General features: G+C 39.4%; 2 protein-coding genes across 10 annotated transcripts in view; one reads left to right on the forward strand and one right to left on the reverse strand.

Annotated features, from left to right (window-relative positions):
- LOC139756915 (protein O-linked-mannose beta-1,2-N-acetylglucosaminyltransferase 1-like) overlaps positions 1 to 17248 on the forward strand; it is a 37093-nt gene extending 19845 nt beyond the window's left edge. For 6 of the 8 annotated variants that reach the window (XM_071676836.1, XM_071676837.1, XM_071676839.1 and 3 more), the window contains 7 exons: positions 5347 to 5439; positions 7204 to 7399; positions 7914 to 8107; positions 9565 to 9673; positions 9889 to 9963; positions 15656 to 15765; positions 16027 to 17248. In XM_071676836.1, coding sequence (XP_071532937.1) covers positions 5347 to 5439; positions 7204 to 7399; positions 7914 to 8107; positions 9565 to 9673; positions 9889 to 9963; positions 15656 to 15765; positions 16027 to 16228 — 979 coding nt within the window. In that variant the 3' untranslated portion in view covers positions 16229 to 17248. Of the gene's footprint in view, positions 1 to 5346; positions 5440 to 7203; positions 7400 to 7913; positions 8108 to 9564; positions 9674 to 9888; positions 9964 to 15645; positions 15766 to 16026 lie in introns of all 8 variants that reach the window. The other 2 variants (XR_011714460.1, XM_071676841.1) reach the window with 2 other exon arrangements.
- A 222-nt stretch (positions 17249 to 17470) lies between these two features.
- Positions 17471 to 21529, reverse strand: part of LOC139756914 (integrin alpha-8-like) — an 89125-nt gene continuing 85066 nt past the window's right edge. Inside the window, exon 22 of one of the 2 annotated variants that reach the window (XM_071676832.1) lies at positions 17471 to 19045. In XM_071676832.1, the coding sequence (XP_071532933.1) occupies positions 18905 to 19045 (141 nt within the window). In that variant the 3' untranslated portion in view covers positions 17471 to 18904. The remainder of the gene's footprint in view (positions 19046 to 21529) is intronic. The other variant, XM_071676834.1, reaches the window with a different exon arrangement.

Genomic DNA, 21529 nt, shown 5'->3' on the forward strand with positions numbered 1-21529 from the left:
GTCATATGCACAAAATTTACAAGTAAATGATATTCTACTATGTAATATCAGTGATATTGAACATATTTTTATAAAAAAATGTATTATATTCATATATATATATATATATATGTATATATATATATATATATATATTTTTTTTTTTTTTTTTTATACTATTCGCCATTTCCCGCGATAGCGAGGTAGCGTTAAGAACAGAGGACTGGGCCTTTGAGGGAATATCCTCACCTGGCCCTCTTCTCTGTTCCTTCTTTTGGAAAATTAAAAAAAAAAAAAAAACGAGAGGGGAGGATTTCCAGCCCCCCGCTCCCTTCCCTTTTAGTCGCCTTCTACGACACGCAGGGAATACGTGGGAAGTATTCTTTCTCCCCTATCCCCAGGGATAATATATATATATATATATATATATATATATATATATATATATATTTTTTTTTTTTTTTTGCTTTGTCGCTGTCTCCCGCGTTTGCGAGGTAGCGCAAGGAAACAGACGAGAGAAATGGCCCAACCCACCCCCATACACATGTATATACATACACGTCCACACACGCAAATATACATACCTATACATCTCAATGTACACATATTTATATACACACAGACACATACATATATACCCATGCACACAATTCACACTGTCTGCCTTTATTCATTCCCATCGCCACCTCGCCACACATAGAATACCATCCCCCTCCCCACTCGTGTGTGTGAGGTAGCGCTAGGAAAAGACAACAAAAGGCCCCATTCGTTCACACTCAGTCTCTAGCTGTCATGCAATAATGCCCGAAACCACAGCTCCCTTTCCACATCCAGGCCCCACACAACTTTCCATGGTTTACCCCAGACACTTCACATGCCCTGATTCAATCCACTGACAGCACGTCAACCCCGGTATACCACATCGATCCAATTCACTCTATTCCTTGCCCGCCTTTCACCCTTCTGCATGTTCAGGCCCCAATCACTCAAAATCTTTTTCACTCCACCTTTCCACCTCCAATTTGGTCTCCCACTTCTCCTCGTTCCCTCCACCTCCGACACATATCCTCTTGGTCAATCTTTCCTCACTCATTCTCTCCATGTGCCCAAACCATTTCAAAACACCCTCTTCTGCTCTCTCAACCATGCTCTTTTTATTTCCACACATCTCTCTTACCCTTACATTACTTACTCGATCAAACCACCTTACACCACACATTGTCCTCAAACATCTCATTTCCAGCTCATCCACCCTCCTGCGCACAACTCTATCCATACCCCACGCCTCGCAACCATACAACATTGTTGGAACCACTATTCCTTCAAACATACCCATTTTTGCTTTCCGAGATCCTGTTCTCGAGTTCCACACATTCTTCAAGGCTCCCAGGATTTTCACCCCCTCCCCCACCCTATGATTCACTTCCGCTTCCATGGTTCCATCCGCTGCCAGATCCACTCCCAGATATCTAAAACACTTTACTTCCACCAGTTTTTCTCCATTCAAACTTACCTCCCAATTGACGTGACCCTCAACCCTACTGTACCTAATCACCTTGCTCTTGTATATATATATATATTTTTTTTTTTTTTTCATACTATTCGCCATTTCCCGCGATAGCGAGGTAGCGTTAAGAACAGAGGACTGGGCCTTTGAGGGAATACCCTCACCTGGCCCCCTTCTCTGTTCCTTCTTTTGGAAAATTAAAATAAAAAAATGAGAGGGGAGGATTTCCAGCCCCCCGCTCCCTTCCCTTTTAGTCGCCTTCTACGACACGCAGGGAATATGTGGGAAGTATTCTTTCTCCCCTATCCCCAGGGATATATATATATATATATATATATATATATATATATATATATATATATATATATCTATTTTTTTTTTTTTTTTTTTTTTTTTTCCAAAAGAAGGAATAGAGAAGAGGTCCAGGTGAGGATATTCCCTCAAAGGCCCAGTCCTCTGTTCTTAATGCTACCTCGCTATCGCGGGAAATAGTGAATAGTATGAAAAAAAAAATATATATATATATATATATTTTTTTTTTATATTATTTTTTATTATACTTTGTCGCTGTCTCCCGCGTTTGCGAGGTAGCGCAAGGAAACAGACGAAAGAAATGGCCCAACCCCCCCCCCATACACATGTATATACATACGTCCACACACGCAAATATACACACCTACACAGCTTTCCATGGTTTACCCCAGACGCTTCACATGCCTTAATTCAATCCACTGACAGCACGTCAACCACGGTATACCACATCGCTCCAATTCACTCTATTCCTTGCCCTCCTTTCACCCTCCTGCATGTTCAGGCCCCGATCACACAAAATCTTTTTCACTCCATCTTTCCACCTCCAATTTGGTCTCCCTCTTCTCCTCGTTCCCTCCACCTCCAACACATATATCCTCTTGGTCAATCTTTCCTCACTCATTCTCTCCATGTGCCCAAACCACTTCAAAACACCCTCTTCTGCTCTCTCAACCACGCTCTTTTTATTTCCACACATCTCTCTCACCCTTACGTTACTCACTCGATCAAACCACCTCACACCACACATTGTCCTCAAACATCTCATTTCCAGCACATCCATCCTCCTGCGCACAACTCTATCCATAGCCCACGCCTCGCAACCATACAACATTGTTGGAACTACTATTCCTTCAAACATACCCATTTTTGCTTTCCGATATAATGTTCTCGACTTCCACACATTCTTCAAGGCCCCCAGAATTTTCGCCCCCTCCCCCACCCTATGATCCACTTCCGCTTCCATGGTTCCATCCACTGCCAGATCCACTCCCAGATATCTAAAACACTTCACTTCCTCCAGTTTTTCTCCATTCAAACTCACCTCCCAATTGACTTGACCCCCCACCCTACTATACCTAATAACCTTGCTCTTTTTCACATTTACTCTTAACTTTCTTCTTCCACACACTTTACCAAACTCAGTCACCAGCTTCTGCAGTTTCTCACATGAATCAGCCACCAGTGCTGTATCATCAGCGAACAACAACTGACTCACTTCCCAAGCTCTCTCATCCCCGACAGACTTCATACTTGCCCCTCTTTCCAAAACTCTTGCATTTACCTCCCTAACAACCCCATCCATAAACAAATTAAACAACCATGGTGACATCACACACCCCTGCCGCAAACCTACATTCACTGAGAACCAATCACTTTCCTCTCTTCCTACACGTACACATGCCTTACATCCTCAATAAAAACTTTTCACTGCTTCTAACAACTTTCCTCCCACACCATATATTCTTAATACCTTCCACAGAGCATCTCTATCAACTCTATCATATGCCTTCTCCAGATCCATAAATGCTACATACAAATCCATTTGCTTTTCTAAGTATTTCTCACATACATTCTTCAAAGCAAACACCTGATCCACACATCCTCTACCACTTCTGAAACCACACTGCTCTTCCCCAATCTGATGCTCTGTACATGCCTTCACCCTCTCAATCAATACCCTCCCATATAATTTACCAGGAATACTCAACAAACTTATACCTCTGTAATTTGAGCACTCACTCTTATCCCCTTTGCCTTTGTACAATGGCACTATGCACGCATTCCGCCAATCCTCAGGCACCTCGCCATGAGTCATACATACATTAAATAACCTTACCAACCAGTCAACAATACAGTCACCCCCTTTTTTAATAAATTCCACTGCAATACCATCCAAACTTTTTCATATTTGAGCAGTGTGTGGCTGGCTGCCTTCTGCATTAATGAACATTCCTTCATTATTTTCATTGAGTGTTTGTTCTGGTTCATTGCAATTCTTTGAAGGATACTAAATAGAGTTAATGCTGTTATGCAAGTTTTTCTGTATTATCTTTTGTTTGAAAGGGCCATCTTTCAATACTTCCTGAAACATAATCTTATCCTTTTTTCTCTTCTCTCATTGCTATCATATACCAGCACACTTTAGTACAGAGTAGGTCAGATCTTATCCCATTAGTAAGTCTCATCTCCACTACTCCAAGGATGACAGGTTTGTTTTCCCTGGCTTGGTCCTTGAACTTTAGTTCCTTTACATTTGAGAAACCTTCTGGGTTTGTATGTGTTACCTTCAATCTAAGCCTCATGTTATTTTGGATTGCTGACTTACCAGAACTTGTGGTCAGGCTGTGTTTGCTCCCAAGCCTCAAAGCCTCCTATTTTTTGGTTTTTGACTGTATCCTTATTTCTCTGTCAATCCTCTCTTTATCTATCAGCTCTGATGAACACTTAATGAATTCCTCATTTTTAGTAAGTTTCCTAGCCTGCCATAGTACCTCTTGGCCAAACTGCTCCATTCCAGGAGTATGTCTCATCCTCCTTCACCACTCTTTCGTCTCTGGCCAGAATAGGGTCTTATCACAGCCCAAATATCAAAAACACTCTATATCATCCTCATGCAGCACTGTCTCTCTAAAAACCAGTGCAGCTCAACTGTCATCTAACCCCTATGGTTCTGATTCATCCATGTTCTTGCTATCTGGTTCACTTAAAATCCACATTTTCACCATGTTACATTTATTCAGGATACACTACATGATTTTAAACCTTCCATAGAGCAAAACAAAAGTTTTCCTGAATATTCTGTCTCAGAGTATATTGCACCCTGTACACTCCATTCAGTAAGTTGCCACTTTTTCGATATCCTTTAATTCATAATACACTTCTAGCCCCACTCCTCTACATTCTTCTTGCTCAGTCCCACATTTATTTTCATAATTCTTACCCTCCTTTTCCTTCCATATCCTCTGATCCTTAAGTAATGAGCATTCTAATTGCCTGGTCTATCAGTCACCCCAAAAATTTCAACAGTTTTCCTCTATCACTCTGATTTTGCAGTCATGTTCTTTTACAGTGTTCTTTAGCTTCCTGAGTTTCACAAGCACTTGCCTACACTTTTGATGTTTTTTGACTTCATCCTTTAGCTGTTTTGATTTTTCTTGTTGCATTGCCATAAATCTCCATAAGCCTTTTCATCATAAAGACTATAGATGCCCAAATGTTTCATCCCATTCCCCATGTATCTAAAAACACCTTTAAAGTTAAAATCAAAATCCAGAGTCGGCTTGGCGCTTTAAGTTTTCTGTCTTCTTTATGTGTTGATGTTAGAGGAACTTTTTTTATCTAGTTCAATAAATTCTTCAGTTTTCTCAGTTTTGTTTCCAGACATGATATTTTCATTTTAGATTTTGACAATATCTACTGATGACTCGAAGAATTCTAGGATTTCCGCAGCCATGTTCTTGATCTGTCTTAACTGTTCCCTACTGTTCCTTGCATCCCTGGTATCATCTGCTAATAACCACCTTCCTGCTGTGGGCCCACAAGAGAAGGTTCTCTGTGCACAATGTCTTCAACTTCTTTCCCGAGGTGGACAAGGCCATCATACTAGAGGATGATCTACTCCTCTCCCCGGACTTTCTTTTGTGAGTACCTTGACTGATTGCCTGCATGATTTGATGAGTTATCAACTGGTGCTCTTTGATAAAAGCTTTCTAATATAATGCAGTACCATTAAATTGTTTTACTTGTTTGTATGTAATTACCTATTTGCACTGTCCAGGGAAGAATTTTTACACTCATGGGGCCCCATCTCTTGAACACTCCTTATTATCACACATCTTAGATTTATGTCTGCTGTCTCTATTAACCATGTCCTCAGTCAGTCTCTTCCATTCATTTACCACTCCCAAACTGAAAGGGTATTTCTTTACATCCTTCTTACCATGTCTTTAGTCAGTTAGTTCCATTCATCCACCATTCTCATACTATAATAGTATTTCTTAATGTCCTTATTTACAAGTTTTTTACTCAATTTCATCTTTTTTCCTCTGGTTGCTCTTTCTCTACATCTTTCAAAGAAGTGTCACCTGTCCACTTTGAAAACTAAAAGACTGTAATCAAGTCACCCCTCAGTCTTCTTTCTTTCAAGGTGGGCAAATTTAAGCCTCCAGCCTTTCATCATAGCTTCGGTCTCTTAATTGTGGTACTATCTTTATTGCCCTCCTCAGAAACTTTTCAATAAGCTATTTGTGTTTCTTTAGGTGCAATAACCAAACCTGAGGAGCGTATTTCAGTTTTAGCTGTATGTAGGATATTAATAATTTATTAAGTATTTCCATATTTGTATATTTAAAAGCTGCTCTGATATTTGCCAGCAGACAGTTTGCCTTCCTAACTGTTCTCCTAGTATGGAACTCTAGCCACAGGTTAGGGATAGTGTGTATTCCTAAGCCATCCTCACACATGGAATCCTGAAGCTTAATTCCTGATATGTGAAAATCATAATAAAGCTGTCTTTCACTTTGTTCCATCCTTATTACTTTACATTTACTTGGGTTGAATTTCATCAACCACCTTTCAAACCTACTTTTTAGTCTGTTTAGATTCCCTTGTAAGCTGATGCTATCCTCCTCACTTTTTACTTTACTCATGACCTTTGTATCAACTGCAAGCATATTCAGATAGGATCCTCTACTTTCAGGCACACCATTAATATAGATCAGGAAGAGTAATGGTCCCAAAACCGAACCCTGTAGCACTATGCTAGTCATTGCATCCTATTTGAAAACACTTTGATATGCATCCTTTGTTTGATCCTTCAAAGATTATCCATTTTATGAGTTTCCTTCTTACTCCTGCTTTGTGACCTAGCTAATCAATCAGCCTCCTATGTGGCAGTGTCAAATGCCGGTTTTTTGTACTTACCTATTTGCACTGTATGAGGAGGGGGTTTTACACTTTAGAAGCCTCATCTCTTGAACACTCTTTGCTGTCATACATCCTCTTAGATTTATGAATAGTGTGTGTGTGTGTGTGTGTGTGTGTGTGTGATTACTATTTTTGTGTTATGGGGAAAGAGTTTCACACTTGTGTTGCCTCATCTCTCAGCCTTATTTACATACACCATATCTTTACTCCTATATATGTATGCATACACTCTCATCCTAGCCTAAGCCAGATACCCTTTATTGACCACCCTCGATGGGTTGGGAGCTTACTGCAATTCTTATGATTCGAACTCATACAATTTCAGCCTGGGGCTTGCTCATGCTAATGCAAGTATGAACGAATGAGATGCATTTCAAGGTTGTATTAACACAATGACTGTATATGTGTGAAAGTGTTTACATTCATATTAAATAAGTGTACATCAAATGAATTCAGGTTAACAAACTTCATCCTTACAGGTTTTTCCAGCAGACAGCATGGCTCTTGGATGCTGACCCAACCATCTTCTGTGTAAATGCCTTCTCAGTAAACAGTTACCCAGAGGTTGCCTCTGACCCAACAGTGCTGCGACGTTTGGAGATGTTCCCTCAGTTTGGTTGGATGGTGACCCGGAAGTGGGCCAGAGAACAGTATCATTACTGGATCCCTGAGAAGGTGCACAAGACGTCAACTGTACCTGTACATAACTTTGCTTCTGACTGTCTATCTTCCTTTTCTCTGCTTGCAGTTTTTTCTGACATTTAGAATAAAGGCAGTAGCATTAATGGACTCAAGTGAATGAATCCAATACAAGTAATGTATATAGTCATCTGACTTTCCATGTCAGTATACAAAGTATGCTGTTCTTACTCTACGCTTAATTCTCAAAATTAATTTCTAGGTGTCTGTGCATAGAATATAATTAAAGGTTCAGACTGTTGTAATATAGCACTTAGTACTCTTATCAGATTTTTTCATAGGTGACACACTTAACAGCAGTTAAGCATAGTATCTAGGGTGTGGTGAATTGAACTCTGTCTTGATTGACATAGATGATTAATTAAAAGGATGATAATAATGATAGTACGATAAAGGACTTCAAATTTGAGTGCCCACTTATATACAGTTTGGGTTTTCTGCAATCATTTGCCTTTTTATATTCCATTCATAGCACATGTAATCCCCACAGGAGCCTGGTGACTGGGATTGGTGGTTGTCTTCACAGAATTCCCTACAGGGTCGTCATGCTCTTGTTCCTGAGGTAGCACGGACATTTCATGCTGGAGCTGCGGGAGCTCATGTTACAGGCTGGGCACAAGAGCACCTCTTCAGCCACATGTTCTATAACCAAGATCCAAATGTCAAGCTTTCTGGGTTGGAAGAGTACGTAGTTCTTGCAAAAATAAATGCAGACATATAAACAAATAATTTTCAGTTTAGAATTGCATAACTCCAGGACCCCTTTTATGGAGCTCCTACAGCTTCAAGGCTGTACTACATCTGGTAGCAGGGAAGTAAAGAGCTCCTTGGGAGTGAAAAGTTCCATGACAAGACTGTACTTATTTCTGTCCAGTGAGGATTATATAACCCTGAGGAATGTTACTATCAACTTGTTGCATAACTGCATGCAGACAGAGTCCAATAGCCCCTTCATGAAGATACTGTAGGGTTCAGTCCTAGAACCATTGCTCTTCTAGATATATGTTAATGATTTCCCATAGGGACTGGACTCCTACAGGAATATGTTTGTGAATGATAACAAGTTGCTGAGGTGAGATAAAGTCAGGATAATTGCATCAACTTGCAAGGGGCCAAGAGGACCTAGACAGACTTCATAGCTGAGGTCTTCTACATGGTTGATGAAAAATTATCCAGAGTAACTGCACAGTAATGAGGATTTGTATCCTCTACACAGTGAAAGAGGGCCTCAATACGAATATCATCTAGCAAGGAATAAGCGGCAGAGATCTGCCAATAAAATGAACTAGGGAGTTTACATTGTACCTATCCTGTCACCAAAGCCTTACCTTAGGAAATTGCTATCAAATATTAGAGCTAATTAATGTGTACATGGATAAGGAAGTATTAGGCAAACTGTTTACATTGCATATTTGGCAAAATACTTAAAGATGCTTCGCAGATTTGGTTACCATACTTAAAAAATCACAAACTTGTTGAGAAGATTCATAGAAGAGCATCAAAGATGGTACCAAAATTATGTCAGCTGAGTTTCAGTGAGTGATTAGAGTCCATAAATTTGTTCACTACTGAAAAAGAGTAAGAAATGACTTGATAACCTTTTATTTTTTAATTAGTTTGGTGATGTCAGTAATGACTATGTCTTTTAAAATATAAAACAATCAGAGGCCATATCTTGAAATAAAGTAAAAATGTTTGTAGAAAATATGAAAAGCACTGTTTTTAATGTGCAGTATAAGAGTAGTGGATCTGTGGAAGAACCTGAATAATGAAAATATGAAGATGACAAACAAATAGTTTGGTAAAAGGTTCAAGAGGTGGGCCTCCATGAATGTGAAATGAACTTTGTCTCATATAAATGGGTCATTAAAATAGGTAATCACTTAAAACAAACATAAGCAAATATAGAATAAACACACATTTATGTATAAATGAGATGGCATGCTTTGTTTATGAAGAATTATCAAAAATCCAATGAAAAAGCGAATGATTTTGTGGATGGAGAAAAGGTAGGATTATCAATGGATGATGTATCTCCTATTATTATTATTAATTCTACTTTTTAAGAAAATCAGTGTGGGAAGTTTTATGCGCAGTCACTTGAACATACTAGTTTTCTTTATACCTGTTTCTTTTACCAGCCTCATACTAGACAAATATGAGATCAAGATGCAGCATGAGATACAGAGGGCTCAGGACCTAGAGGGGACTGAAGACCCCTGTGTATACCCTTTCCTACCTCCTAACCAGGTAAGTTAAACACTCAGCCAATCATTCTCAACAGCCAAAACCAGTACAGTAATCAAGTAAATCATTCCCAACTCATTGCTACATCCATCATGTTTTGAATAGTGCTGCAAATTATGAATGAATTATTCTAGGATCTTTATTTTTGAATAACCATTACTCTAAGAGACCTTCAACTTTCGTTGTATGTGTTGCTAATTAGCTCCGTTCTTCTACAGCCTGGTCCCTTCAGAGTGTTTGTGGCCTCAGAAACTAAAAGTGATGAATATGACTCCTACTTTGTCATGCAATTGGTAAGAAATGTTGTTTTAGGTGATAATAGTATTGCATGTACACCAAGGTAATCATGTAGTGTTTGTTGCTCTTGTTTACCCTTACTTGTCCCATAAATTGCTGGGGAACACTGCACTTTTTTGAAGTGCTATAATAAATGGCAAATTATATGGGAGGGTATTGATTGAGAGGGTGAAGGCATGTACAGAGCATCAGATTGGGGAAGAGCAGTGTGGTTTCAGAAGTGGTAGAGGATGTGTGGATCAGGTGTTTGCTTTGAAGAATGTATGTGAGAAATACTTAGAAAAGCAAATGGATTTGTATGTAGCATTTATGGATCTGGAGAAGGCATATGATAGAGTTGATAGAGATGCTCTGTGGAAGGTATTAAGAATATATGGTGTGGGAGGCAAGTTGTTAGAAGCAGTGAAAAGTTTTTATCGAGGATGTAAGGCATGTGTACGTGTAGAAAGAGAGGAAAGTGATTGGTTCTCAGTGAATGTAGGTTTGCGGCAGGGGTGTGTGATGTCTCCATGGTTGTTTAATTTGTTTATGGATGAGGTTGTTAGGGAGGTGAATGCAAGAGTTTTGGAAAGAGGGGCAAGTATGAAGTCTGTTGGGGATGAGAGAGCTTGGGAAGTGAGTCAGTTGTTCGCTGATGATACAGCGCTGGTGGCTGATTCATGTGAGAAACTGCAGAAGCTGGTGACTGAGTTTGGTAAAGTGTGTGAAAGAAGAAAGTTAAGAGTAAATGTGAATAAGAGCAAGGTTATTAGGTACAGTAGGGTTGAGGGTCAAGTCAATTGGGAGGTGAGTTTGAATGGAGAAAAACTGGAGGAAGTGAAGTGTTTTAGATATCTGGGAGTGGATCTGGCAGCGGATGGAACCATGGAAGCGGAAGTGGATCATAGGGTGGGGGAGGGGGGCGAAAATTCTGGGAGCCTTGAAGAATGTGTGGAAGTCGAGAACATTATCTCAGAAAGCAAAAGTGGGTATGTTTGAAGGAATAGTGGTTCCAACAATGTTGTATGGTTGCGAGGCGTGGACTATGGATAGAGTTGTGCGCAGGAGGATGGATGTGCTGGAAATGAGATGTTTGAGGACAATGTGTGGTGTGAGGTGGTTTGATCGAGTAAGTAACGTAAGGGTAAGAGAGATGTGTGGAAATAAAAAGAGCGTGGTTGAGAGAGCAGAAGAGGGTGTTTTGAATGGTTTGGTCACATGGAGAGAATGAGTGAGGAAAGATTGACCAAGAGGATATACGTGTCGGAGGTTGAGGGAACGAGGAGAAGAGGGAGACCAAATTGGAGGTGGAAAGATGGAGTGAAAAAGATTTTGTGTGATCGGGGCCTGAACATGCAGGAGGGTGAAAGGAGGGCAAGGAATAGAGTGAATTGGAGCGATGTGGTATACCGGGGTTGACGTGCTGTCAGTGGATTGAATCAAGGCATGTGAAGCGTCTGGGGTAAACCATGGAAAGCTGTGTAGGTATGTATATTTGCGTGTGTGGACGTATGTATATACATGTGTATGGGGGTGGGTTGGGCCATTTCTTTCGTCTGTTTCCTTGCGCTACCTCGCAAACACGGGAGACAGCGACAAAGCAAAAAAGAAAAAAAAAAAGAAAAAAAATAAATGGAATACTTATTTTTCAGATGATCATATTTTCATTCGTCTGAAGATATGAACTTCCTTCAAGTTTATCGATGATATGAATAAGATATTCATTGTGTGTCAAATGTAATGGTGACCAGGTGAGCCTGATCAGGTTAGTAACAGATAAAAAAGAATTTTATCTTTGAAATTGCCCTTTTTAGCAAAACTACAAAGAAATTTAAGTGGGGGTGTTTTCCATACACCTCATTAAGTAAACGGTAGTCAAGTATGATAAAAAAAATTGATAAGGGCAGACAGTATGAATTATGTACATGTGTGTATATGTCTGTGTGTGTATATGTATGTATACGTTGAGATGTATAGATATGTATATGTGCGTGTGTGGATGTGTATGTATATACATGTGTATGTGGGTGGGTTGGGCCATTCTTTCGTCTGTTTCCTTGCGCTACCTCGCTGATGCGGGAGACAGCAACAAAGTATAATAAAATATATATATATATATATATATATATATATATATATATATATATATATATATATATATATATATATATTTTTTTTTTTTTTTTTTTTTTTTTGCTTTGTCGCTGTCTCCCACGTCTGCGAGGTAGTGCAAGGAAACAGACGAAAGAAATGGCCCAACCTACCCCCATACACATGTATATACATACGTCCACACACGCAAATATACATACCTACACAGCTTTCCATGGTTTACCCCAGACGCTTCACATGCCCTGATTCAATCCACTGACAGCACGTCAACCCCGGTATACCACATCGCTCCAATTCACTCTATTCCTTGCCCTCCTTTCACCCTCCTGCATGTTCAGGCCCCGATCACACAAAATCTTTTTCACTCCATCTTTCCACCTCCAATTTGGTCTCCCTCTTCTCCTCGTTCCCTCCACCTCCGACACATATATCCTCTTGGTCAATCTTTCCCCACTCATTCTCTCCATGTGCCCAAACCATTTCAAAACACCCTCTTCTGCTCTCTCAACCACGCTCTTTTTATTTCCACACATCTCTCTTACCCTTACGTTACTTACTCGATCAAACCACCTCACACCACACATTGTCCTCAAACATCTCATTTCCAGCACATCCATCCTCCTGCGCACAACTCTATCCATAGCCCACGCCTCGCAACCATACAACATTGCTGGAACCACTATTCCTTCAAACATACCCATTTTTGCTTTCCAAGACAATGTTCTCGACTTCCACACATTCTTCAAGACTCCCAGAATTTTCGCCCCCTCCCCCACCCTATGATCCACTTCCGCTTCCATGGTTCCATCCGCTGCCAGATCCACTCCCAGATATCTAAAACACTTCACTTCCTCCAGTTTTTCTCCATTCAAACTCACCTCCCAATTGACTTGACCCTCAACCCTACTGTACCTAATAACCTTGCTCTTATTCACATTTACTCTTAACTTTCTTCTTTCACACACTTTACCAAACTCAGTCACCAGCTTCTGCAGTTTCTCACATGAATCAGCCACCAGTGCTGTATCATCAGCGAACAACAACTGACTCACTTCCCAAGCTCTCTCATCCCCAACAGACTTCATACTTGCCCCTCTTTCCAAAACTCTTGCATTCACCTCCCTAACAACACCATCCATAAACAAATTAAACAACCATGGAGACATCACACACCCCTGCCGCAAACCTACATTCACTGAGAACCAATCACTTTCCTCTCTTCCTACACGTACACATGCCTTACATCCTCGATAAAAACTTTTCACTGCTTCTAACAACTTGCCTCCCACACCATATATTCTTAATACCTTCCACAGAGCATCTCTATCAACTCTATCATATGCCTTCTCCAGATCCATAAATGCTACATACAAATCCATTTGCTTTTCTAAGTATTTCTCACATATTCTTCAAAGCAAACACCTGATCCACACATCCTCTACCACTTCTGAAACCACACTGCTCTTCCCCAATCTGATGCTCTGTACATGCCTTCACCCTCTCAATCAATACCCTCCCATATAATTTACCAGGAATACTCAACAAACTTATACCTCTGTAATTTGAGCACTCACTCTTATCCCCTTTGCCTTTGTACAGTGGCACTATGCACGCATTCCGCCAATCCTCAGGCACCTCACCATGAGTCATACATACATTAAATAACCTTACCAACCAGTCAACAATACAGTCACCCCCTTTTTTAATAAATTCCACTGCTTTATTTTGCTTTGTCGCTGTCTCCCGCGTTTGCGAGGTAGCGCAAGGAAACAAACGAAAGAAATCGCCCAACCCACCCCCATACACATGTATATACATACACGTCCACACACGCAAATATACATACCTATACATCTCAATGTACACATATATATACACACAAAGACACATATACCCATGCACACAATTCACAGTCTGCCTTTATTCATTCCCATCGCCACCTCGCCACACATGGAATACCATCCCCCTCCCCCCTCATGTGTGCGAGGTAGTGCTAGGAAAAGACAACAAAGGCCCCACTCGTTCACACTCAGTCTCTAGCTGTCATGCAGTAATGCCCAAAACCACAGCTCCCTTTCACATCCAGGCCCCACACAACTTTCCATGGTTTACCCCAGACGCTTCACATGCCCTGATTCAATCCACTGACAGCACGTCAACCCCGGTATACCACCTCGATCCAATTCCCTCTATTCTTGCCCGCCTTTCACCCTCCTGCATGTTCAGGCCCCGATCACTCAAAATCATTTTCACTCCATCTTTCCACCTCCAATTTGGTCTCCCACTTCTCCTCGTTCCCTTCACCTCCGACACATATATCCTCTTGGTCAATCTTTCCTCACTCATTCTCTCCATGTGCCCAAACCATTTCAAAACACCCTCTTCTGCTTTCTCAACCACGGTCTTTTTATTTCCACACATCTCTCTTACCCTTACATTACTTACTCGATCAAACCACCTCACACCACACATTGTCCTCAAACATCTCATTTCCAGCACATCCACCCTCCTGCGCACAACTCTATCCATAGCCCACGCCTCGCAACCATACAACATTGTTGGAACCACCATTCCTTCAAACATACCCATTTTTGCTTTCCGAGATAATGTTCTCGACTTTTACACATTCTTCAAGGCTCCCAGGATTTTCGCCCCCTTTCCCACCATATGATTCACTTGCGCTTCCATGGTTCCATCTGCTACCAGATCCACTCCCAGATATCTAAAACACTTTACTTCCTCCAGTTTTTCTCCATTCAAACTTACCTCCCAATTGACTTGACCCTCAACCCTACTGTACCTAATAACCTTGCTCTTATTCACATTTACTCTTAACTTTCTTCTTTCACACACTTTACCAAACTCAGTCACCAGCTTCTGCAGTTTCTCACATAAATCAGCCACCAGTGCTGTATCATCAGCGAACAACAACTGACTCACTTCCCAAGCTCTCTCATCCACAACAGACTGCATACTTGCCTCTCTTTCCAAAACTCTTGCATTCACCTCCCTAACAACCCCATCCATAAACAAATTAAACAACCATGGAGACATCACACACCCCTGCCGCAAACCTACATTCAATGAGAACCAATCACTTTCCTATCTTCCTACACGTACACATGCCTTACATCCTCGATAGAAACTTTTCACTGCTTCTAACAACTTGCCTCCCACACCATATATTCTTAATACCTTCCACAGAGCATCTCTATCGACTCTATCATATGCCTTCTCTAGGGACACCTGTTTGGTGTCCCTGGGGACAGGGGAGAAAGAATACTTCCCACGTATTCCCTGCATGTCGTAGAAGGCGACTAAAATAAGAGGGAGCGGGGGGCTGGAAATCCTCCCCTCTCGCTTTTTTTTTTTTTTCATTTTCCAAAAGAAGGAACAGAGAAGGGGGCCAGATGAGGATATTCCCTCAAAGGCCCACTCCTCTGTTCTTAACGCTACCTCGCTAACATGGGAAATGGCGGATAGTATAAAAGAAAGAAAGAAAGATATAAAACCTAAATGGAATGGCCTTGATTAGTACCTCAGGCTGCCTGTGCCATCACAGCTAACATAAAAAAACATATCAAAAGTATCTTTCAGTGTCTGCATGGTTTCAATGAGGACAGTCGTGAGAAGTTTAATGGTGTGGTTCGCTTCAATCTGGAAGGCCGTATCCTGTACATCATTGGGTGTCCTGCCTCCCCTTACTGGTTAGTAATGGTGAAAAAATTCACTGTTGACTCTGTTTCTGTTTATGTACAATCAGTGAAATAGTGTTATATGGGCCTTACTCAAAATCATCTTGAAATAATGTAAATGTTAGATATTTTACATCCACATTAAAAGTATTTCATGAAAAAAAAAAAATTTAAGGTAATTATTCACAGTTCACAGTAGAAGATAGATGTTGTCAATGTAGGGCTAAGATTACTGTCTTTTAATTTAGAATTTGGGAATGTCATTCATTACAGCAAGTTGTTTCCAAATGGCGTACGCATCCTTAAGCCTTCCCGTGAACTAATATTGGCTGCTGAAAATCAGGCACTTAAGTGGCAGACTCGCAAATACCCACCTTGTTATCAACAGCGCTTTACAGTTCATCACCCCACTCAAGAGTTTCTTATGGAAAACATTGTTTACCGTTACTGGAATGGAACCCTGATACACAACTAAAATGGAAGAAAAAATGGTGACATCAGTGAAGCTCTTAAGGATGATCTAACCCTAGTCAACCATACAACTCTACAGTGGCATTTGATACATGATGATGGTCTTTACTGTTAACAGCATAGCTTGAATGACAGTCTTAACATAAAGAACATTTCCTAACGTATAAATTTGCTTTAGTAAGTGAATCTAATCTGAAAGACCAGCACTTGTGTCTTTAATAAGTGTACAAGAAGTGTGAGATGTAGTCAGACATTATTTCTTTTCATTACAGTTTAGCAGCAATCTTAAGCACTAAAGAATTTTATGCAGATGTATGACAAAAACTTTGAACTGAGAATTTGATCAGGCACTACAGGTACAACAATCATTTATAGTTCAGCTAAACATGAAGTATGATCCACAATTGTGTTAACAGAGAATTAGCCCTCAAGATTACACTGCTAATAATCTCATTACCAAGAGTCATTAGGAGTTTCCAGTTCTCATATAAATCAGTTACTGTCTGATTATGCTTGGAAAATTAAAAAATTAGCTCCTGAAATTATGAAAGGTGTTTTAACCTACATAAATTTTTGAAGCAAAGTATCACTCATGCTATTATTTGTATGTCATAGCACATTTGTCATCCAAAAACTCCAGGACAACCCTAAATCACTATCTTGTAATTTTAAAGGTAACAGAGACAGTGTGTCTATCATTAAAAACCCTGACACATGAAAGGTAGTACATTTCATTTGTGAAGTTGGAGTAAGTTTCAGTAGCTGTTCACTCATATTAGTGCAAGGATAAAGTCTTGGAATATTAATATGTCTGTGGTAGTTTTCTCATTTCAGAATAAGAAATGTAATTTTCGTATACCAGTATACACAGTCTCTGTTGTCTTTGAATAAAGAAATGGTCTGACTTCATTGTGGCATTTCTCTCTGTGGTAAGTATTTTCTTTATAACATTTATTGTTCTTTGATGTAGAAATAATCTTACTTGCTTGTGAGTATACTTCTCAAACAATATGAAATATAAAAAGTTATCTCATTCTTTTACCTCTAATATGTTACAGCTGCACCACAAATTATTTCAATGTGATTTAAAAGACTTGATCTCATAATTCCAGACAATATTTTAATAATGGCGCTCATATGACCTGTATTAGCTAAATGGCATGCATTCTAATATCAGTTCTAAGAAAAAAATTTATATTCCTTTTTAAATCAATGTCTACTATTACATGAAAATCAAACAAATACCAAAAATGAAAGTATTTATTGAGCAGAATTTTTTTTTTTAATTTGTACTATTCTCAAAGCTCTTTACCTTAATTTGTATTTACTGACATAAATCTTTAAAAATGGAAACATTTCTCTACAAATTTCACAATGGTTCTGCCAGAAATCAAAGGTCATCAGTCACCCATTAAATGTGCTGAAATTATCAAGAAATGTTAGAACTAATTGATTATTTTATGGTTTTTGTAATATACAGAGATGTTTGTACTTTAGTGCTACATTCTTTTTCATGTTTATCAAAACCACTGGCATTAAAATATGCTTCTTAATTGTAATGCTTACAACTGATTACTGAATCATTTTGTTTGACAACTCATCAGATTTCGAGATAAATGTCGTAATCTCAGCAGTATGCATAAAACAAATTCTAAAAAATCATTACTCATACAAGTTACAATAAAACAAAGTTACAAATTTAGAGACAAATCTTTCTTAATGGCAGGGAATGCTGATGAATGATTTCAAGCAGCAATGCTCAAATGCAAAACATATGCAAATACACAAAAACTTCTGTTCAAACTTTTATGAAAAAGCATTATGCCTAAATGATGTATATAAGTATTAAACAATCAAAGGTACAAACACTATATAAACATCTTCATTACAGATCTAATAAACATGTTCAAAGCATTTTAGTTCTCAATACAGTAAAATAATTTATGGGTTAAACACATTTAAGTTCCTTTTAGTCTCAAAACTTCTATTAGAAAGAATAATGAAGAGGCCTGTCAACCATTAAAATAATATTATCAAAGGATTGCACAATTTACTTAAACTTCTTTACAGCAAAGAATGTTTTCATATATATTTCACATTTTATTTTGTACATGCACAAGATTTTTTATCTAGGTATGCGACAGAATAATCTTCATATTTACTGCAAAAGTTTCATTAATTTAAACACAAAGAAAGTCCAGGCCATAACATGCATCCTGAAAACAACAGGAATCTTCCAAAAGTCAATCTTTTCCTCATGTATGATTGTTGTAGTTATAAACAATGCATCAGCTTCTAACAAAGCAGAGGGAAGAATAAATGCACTCCTAATGGTAGCTATCTAGGTTTATATGACTAATGTTCACATACAATAATCTCAACATTCATCTCTGGAATTCTCTTTATGAATTCCGAGTTTTTCTCTCATCTTAAAACTACTTTCCATACCTATTTGAGTGGAAATTGAAGAAGAAGCAAATCAAAAACATACTTACAAAGAAAGACTGGTATTCATAACAGTGGCAGATTATTCTGGTAATACAGTTTCAAATTTGAAGGCAAGAGTAAAGTAACTTCACTGACGACAGAGATGAACATACTATCAATTAAATAAACTACTTAGCTGACTATTTACTGAAAGAGTCATATAGATAATGGGAACATAGGTAAAGTAAATAAGCTACGAAGGTACCCAAGAGGAAGGTCTACTATACTGGAAGTCATCATTAGCACTCTCGGTCATCTTCAACATTGGGCTATGAGGGGTTTGTGGATCTTCGTCTTCTTCTATAACAGCTTGCATATCTCCCTTTTTTTCCATCTGTGAGAGGGTTAGTGGCAGTGAAAGGAACAAAGCATGCAGTAATTATATTGAAAATAAAAGACTCGGTGATGCAAGCATGTGCTTAAATATGAATATGTAATAAGGAGCAGAATCATAAAAGTAGGGTAAGCATAGCAAGAAAGATTTAACACTAAAAATCACTGAAAAGATCTCACTAATGGCATGCAAATGGTGGTAGAATTTGGAAGTTTTGATGCATATATAAGCTATACAGAAATTGCAGGCCCTCTTTGATGAAAGTGGGGAATGATTGTAAGAGGTCGTTTGAAGCAGTGAAAATTATTATGGTCAAGACCCCTTCCCCCAACCCCAGTTCTTCTAATTTTGGACATTTCAGAAATTAAATCATTGATGATGTAAACATCTGCAGCATGTAAAACTAATGAGTACAGTACATAAATAATACTCATTACTAAATGGTGTAGTTTTCAGCATGAGTTGTAGATAGTGTAGGGTGAGTGTACTGCAATACAGGCTGGCATAATGAACTTAGAACACTATTATTAGTCACCATTCTAGAAGCAAACTCAGTAATATATGGTTTGAGATTTTACCTTAAACCCAGTGACTGCTGATGTGCTATATACAGTGAGGGGTGTCTCCAGCAGTTGATTTCAAGTGTGCCATATAAAGTCTGGGACACCTCAGAATCCCAGATGCCTGTTCCCTTCCCAAACTCCCTTGAGGGGGAGGGGGATGGCAAAAGAGTCTCCATAACTGGTGAACTCTAGTACCATTTTTAGCCTTTGGTGCCTCAACCTAAGCAGGCCACTGGCAGGGGGCAACTCTAGCATATTGTTAACAGAGGCCCCTACCAAATGCTACCACCTAATAATTAAACATGTTCACTTAATGCTCTGCAGTCACCATGCCTCATCAAGTGCACTTCAGCATGAACACCTGCTAAAAATATAGTCAATATGGACTTGATATCAATTGCCATTTCCAAAGAAAAGGCTATTGCATATTTCATACCCCTCTTCATGAAAATTAATTCTGCACTTATTAGTCCTTGTGATTTTCAACACCTAGAATTGCATTAAAAAACAAACAAGATATCCTGGAACAAACTTAACCCAGTGTTACCAACACAATGAATTTCAAATGAAAATCTTGTAAGAGGAAGTGGCATAAGTTTGCAAGCAAATTTCTTTCCCACATGCCATATTCCTCATGAAAAACTCCTTGGAAGCACAGCCATCTTAAGAAATGTACATCATGGAAACCATTTCCTTGCACAAATTATAATTGTGACAAAAAGACAGATAAAAAGATATAACATGCAGTAAACAACAAGAGTGATAAGCCAGAAAGCAACTAATGGCACTTCAGTTATACATATATGTTATTATTATTATTATTATTTTGCTTTGTCGCTGTCTCCCACGTTTGCGAGGTAGCGCAAGGAAACAGATGAGAGAAATGGCCCAACCCACCCCCATACACATGTATATACATACACGTCCACACACACAAATATACATACCTATACATCTCAATGTACACATATATATACACACACAGACACATACATATATACCCATGCACACAATTCACATTGTCTGCCTTTATTCATTCCCATCGCCACCTCGCCACACATAGAATACCATCCCCCTCCCCACTCGTGTGTGTGAGGTAGCGCAAGGAAAAGACAACAAAGGCCCCATTCGTTCACACTCAGTCTCTAGCTGTCATGCAATAATGCCCGAAACCACAGCTCCCTTTCCACATCCAGGCCCCACACAACTTTCCATGGTTTACCCCAGACACTTCACATGCCCTGATTCAATCCACTGACAGCACGTCAACCCCGGTATACCACATCGATCCAATTCACTCTATTCCTTGCCCGCCTTTCACCCTCCTGCATGTTCAGGCCCCGATCACTCAAAATCTTTTTCACTCCATCTTTCCACCACCAATTTGGTCTCCCACTTCTCCTCGTTCCCTCCACCTCCGACTCATATATCCTCTTGGTCAATCTTTCCTCACTCATTCTCTCCATGTGCCCAAACCATTTCAAAACACTCTCTTCTGCTCTCTCAACCACGCTCTTTTTATTTCCACACATCTCTCTTACCCTTACATTACTTACTCGATCAAACCACCTCACACCACACGTTGTCCTCAAACATCTCATTTCCAGCACATCCACCCTACTGCGCACAACTCTATCCATAGCCCACGCCTCGCAACCATACAACATTGTTTGAACCACTATTCCTTCAAAAATACCCAATTTTGCTTTCCGAGATAATGTTCTCGACTTCCACACATTCTTCAAGGCTCCCAGGATTTTCGCCCCCTCCCCCACCCTATGATTCACTTCTGCTTCCATGGTTCCATCCGCTGCCAGATCCACTCCCAGATATCTAAAACACTTTACTTCCTCCAGTTTTTCTCCATTCAAACTTACCTCCCAATTGACTTGACCCTCAACCCTACTGTACCTAATAACCT

Source organism: Panulirus ornatus, chromosome 23 (genome assembly GCF_036320965.1).
Source record: "Panulirus ornatus isolate Po-2019 chromosome 23, ASM3632096v1, whole genome shotgun sequence".
NCBI lineage: Eukaryota > Metazoa > Arthropoda > Malacostraca > Decapoda > Palinuridae > Panulirus > Panulirus ornatus.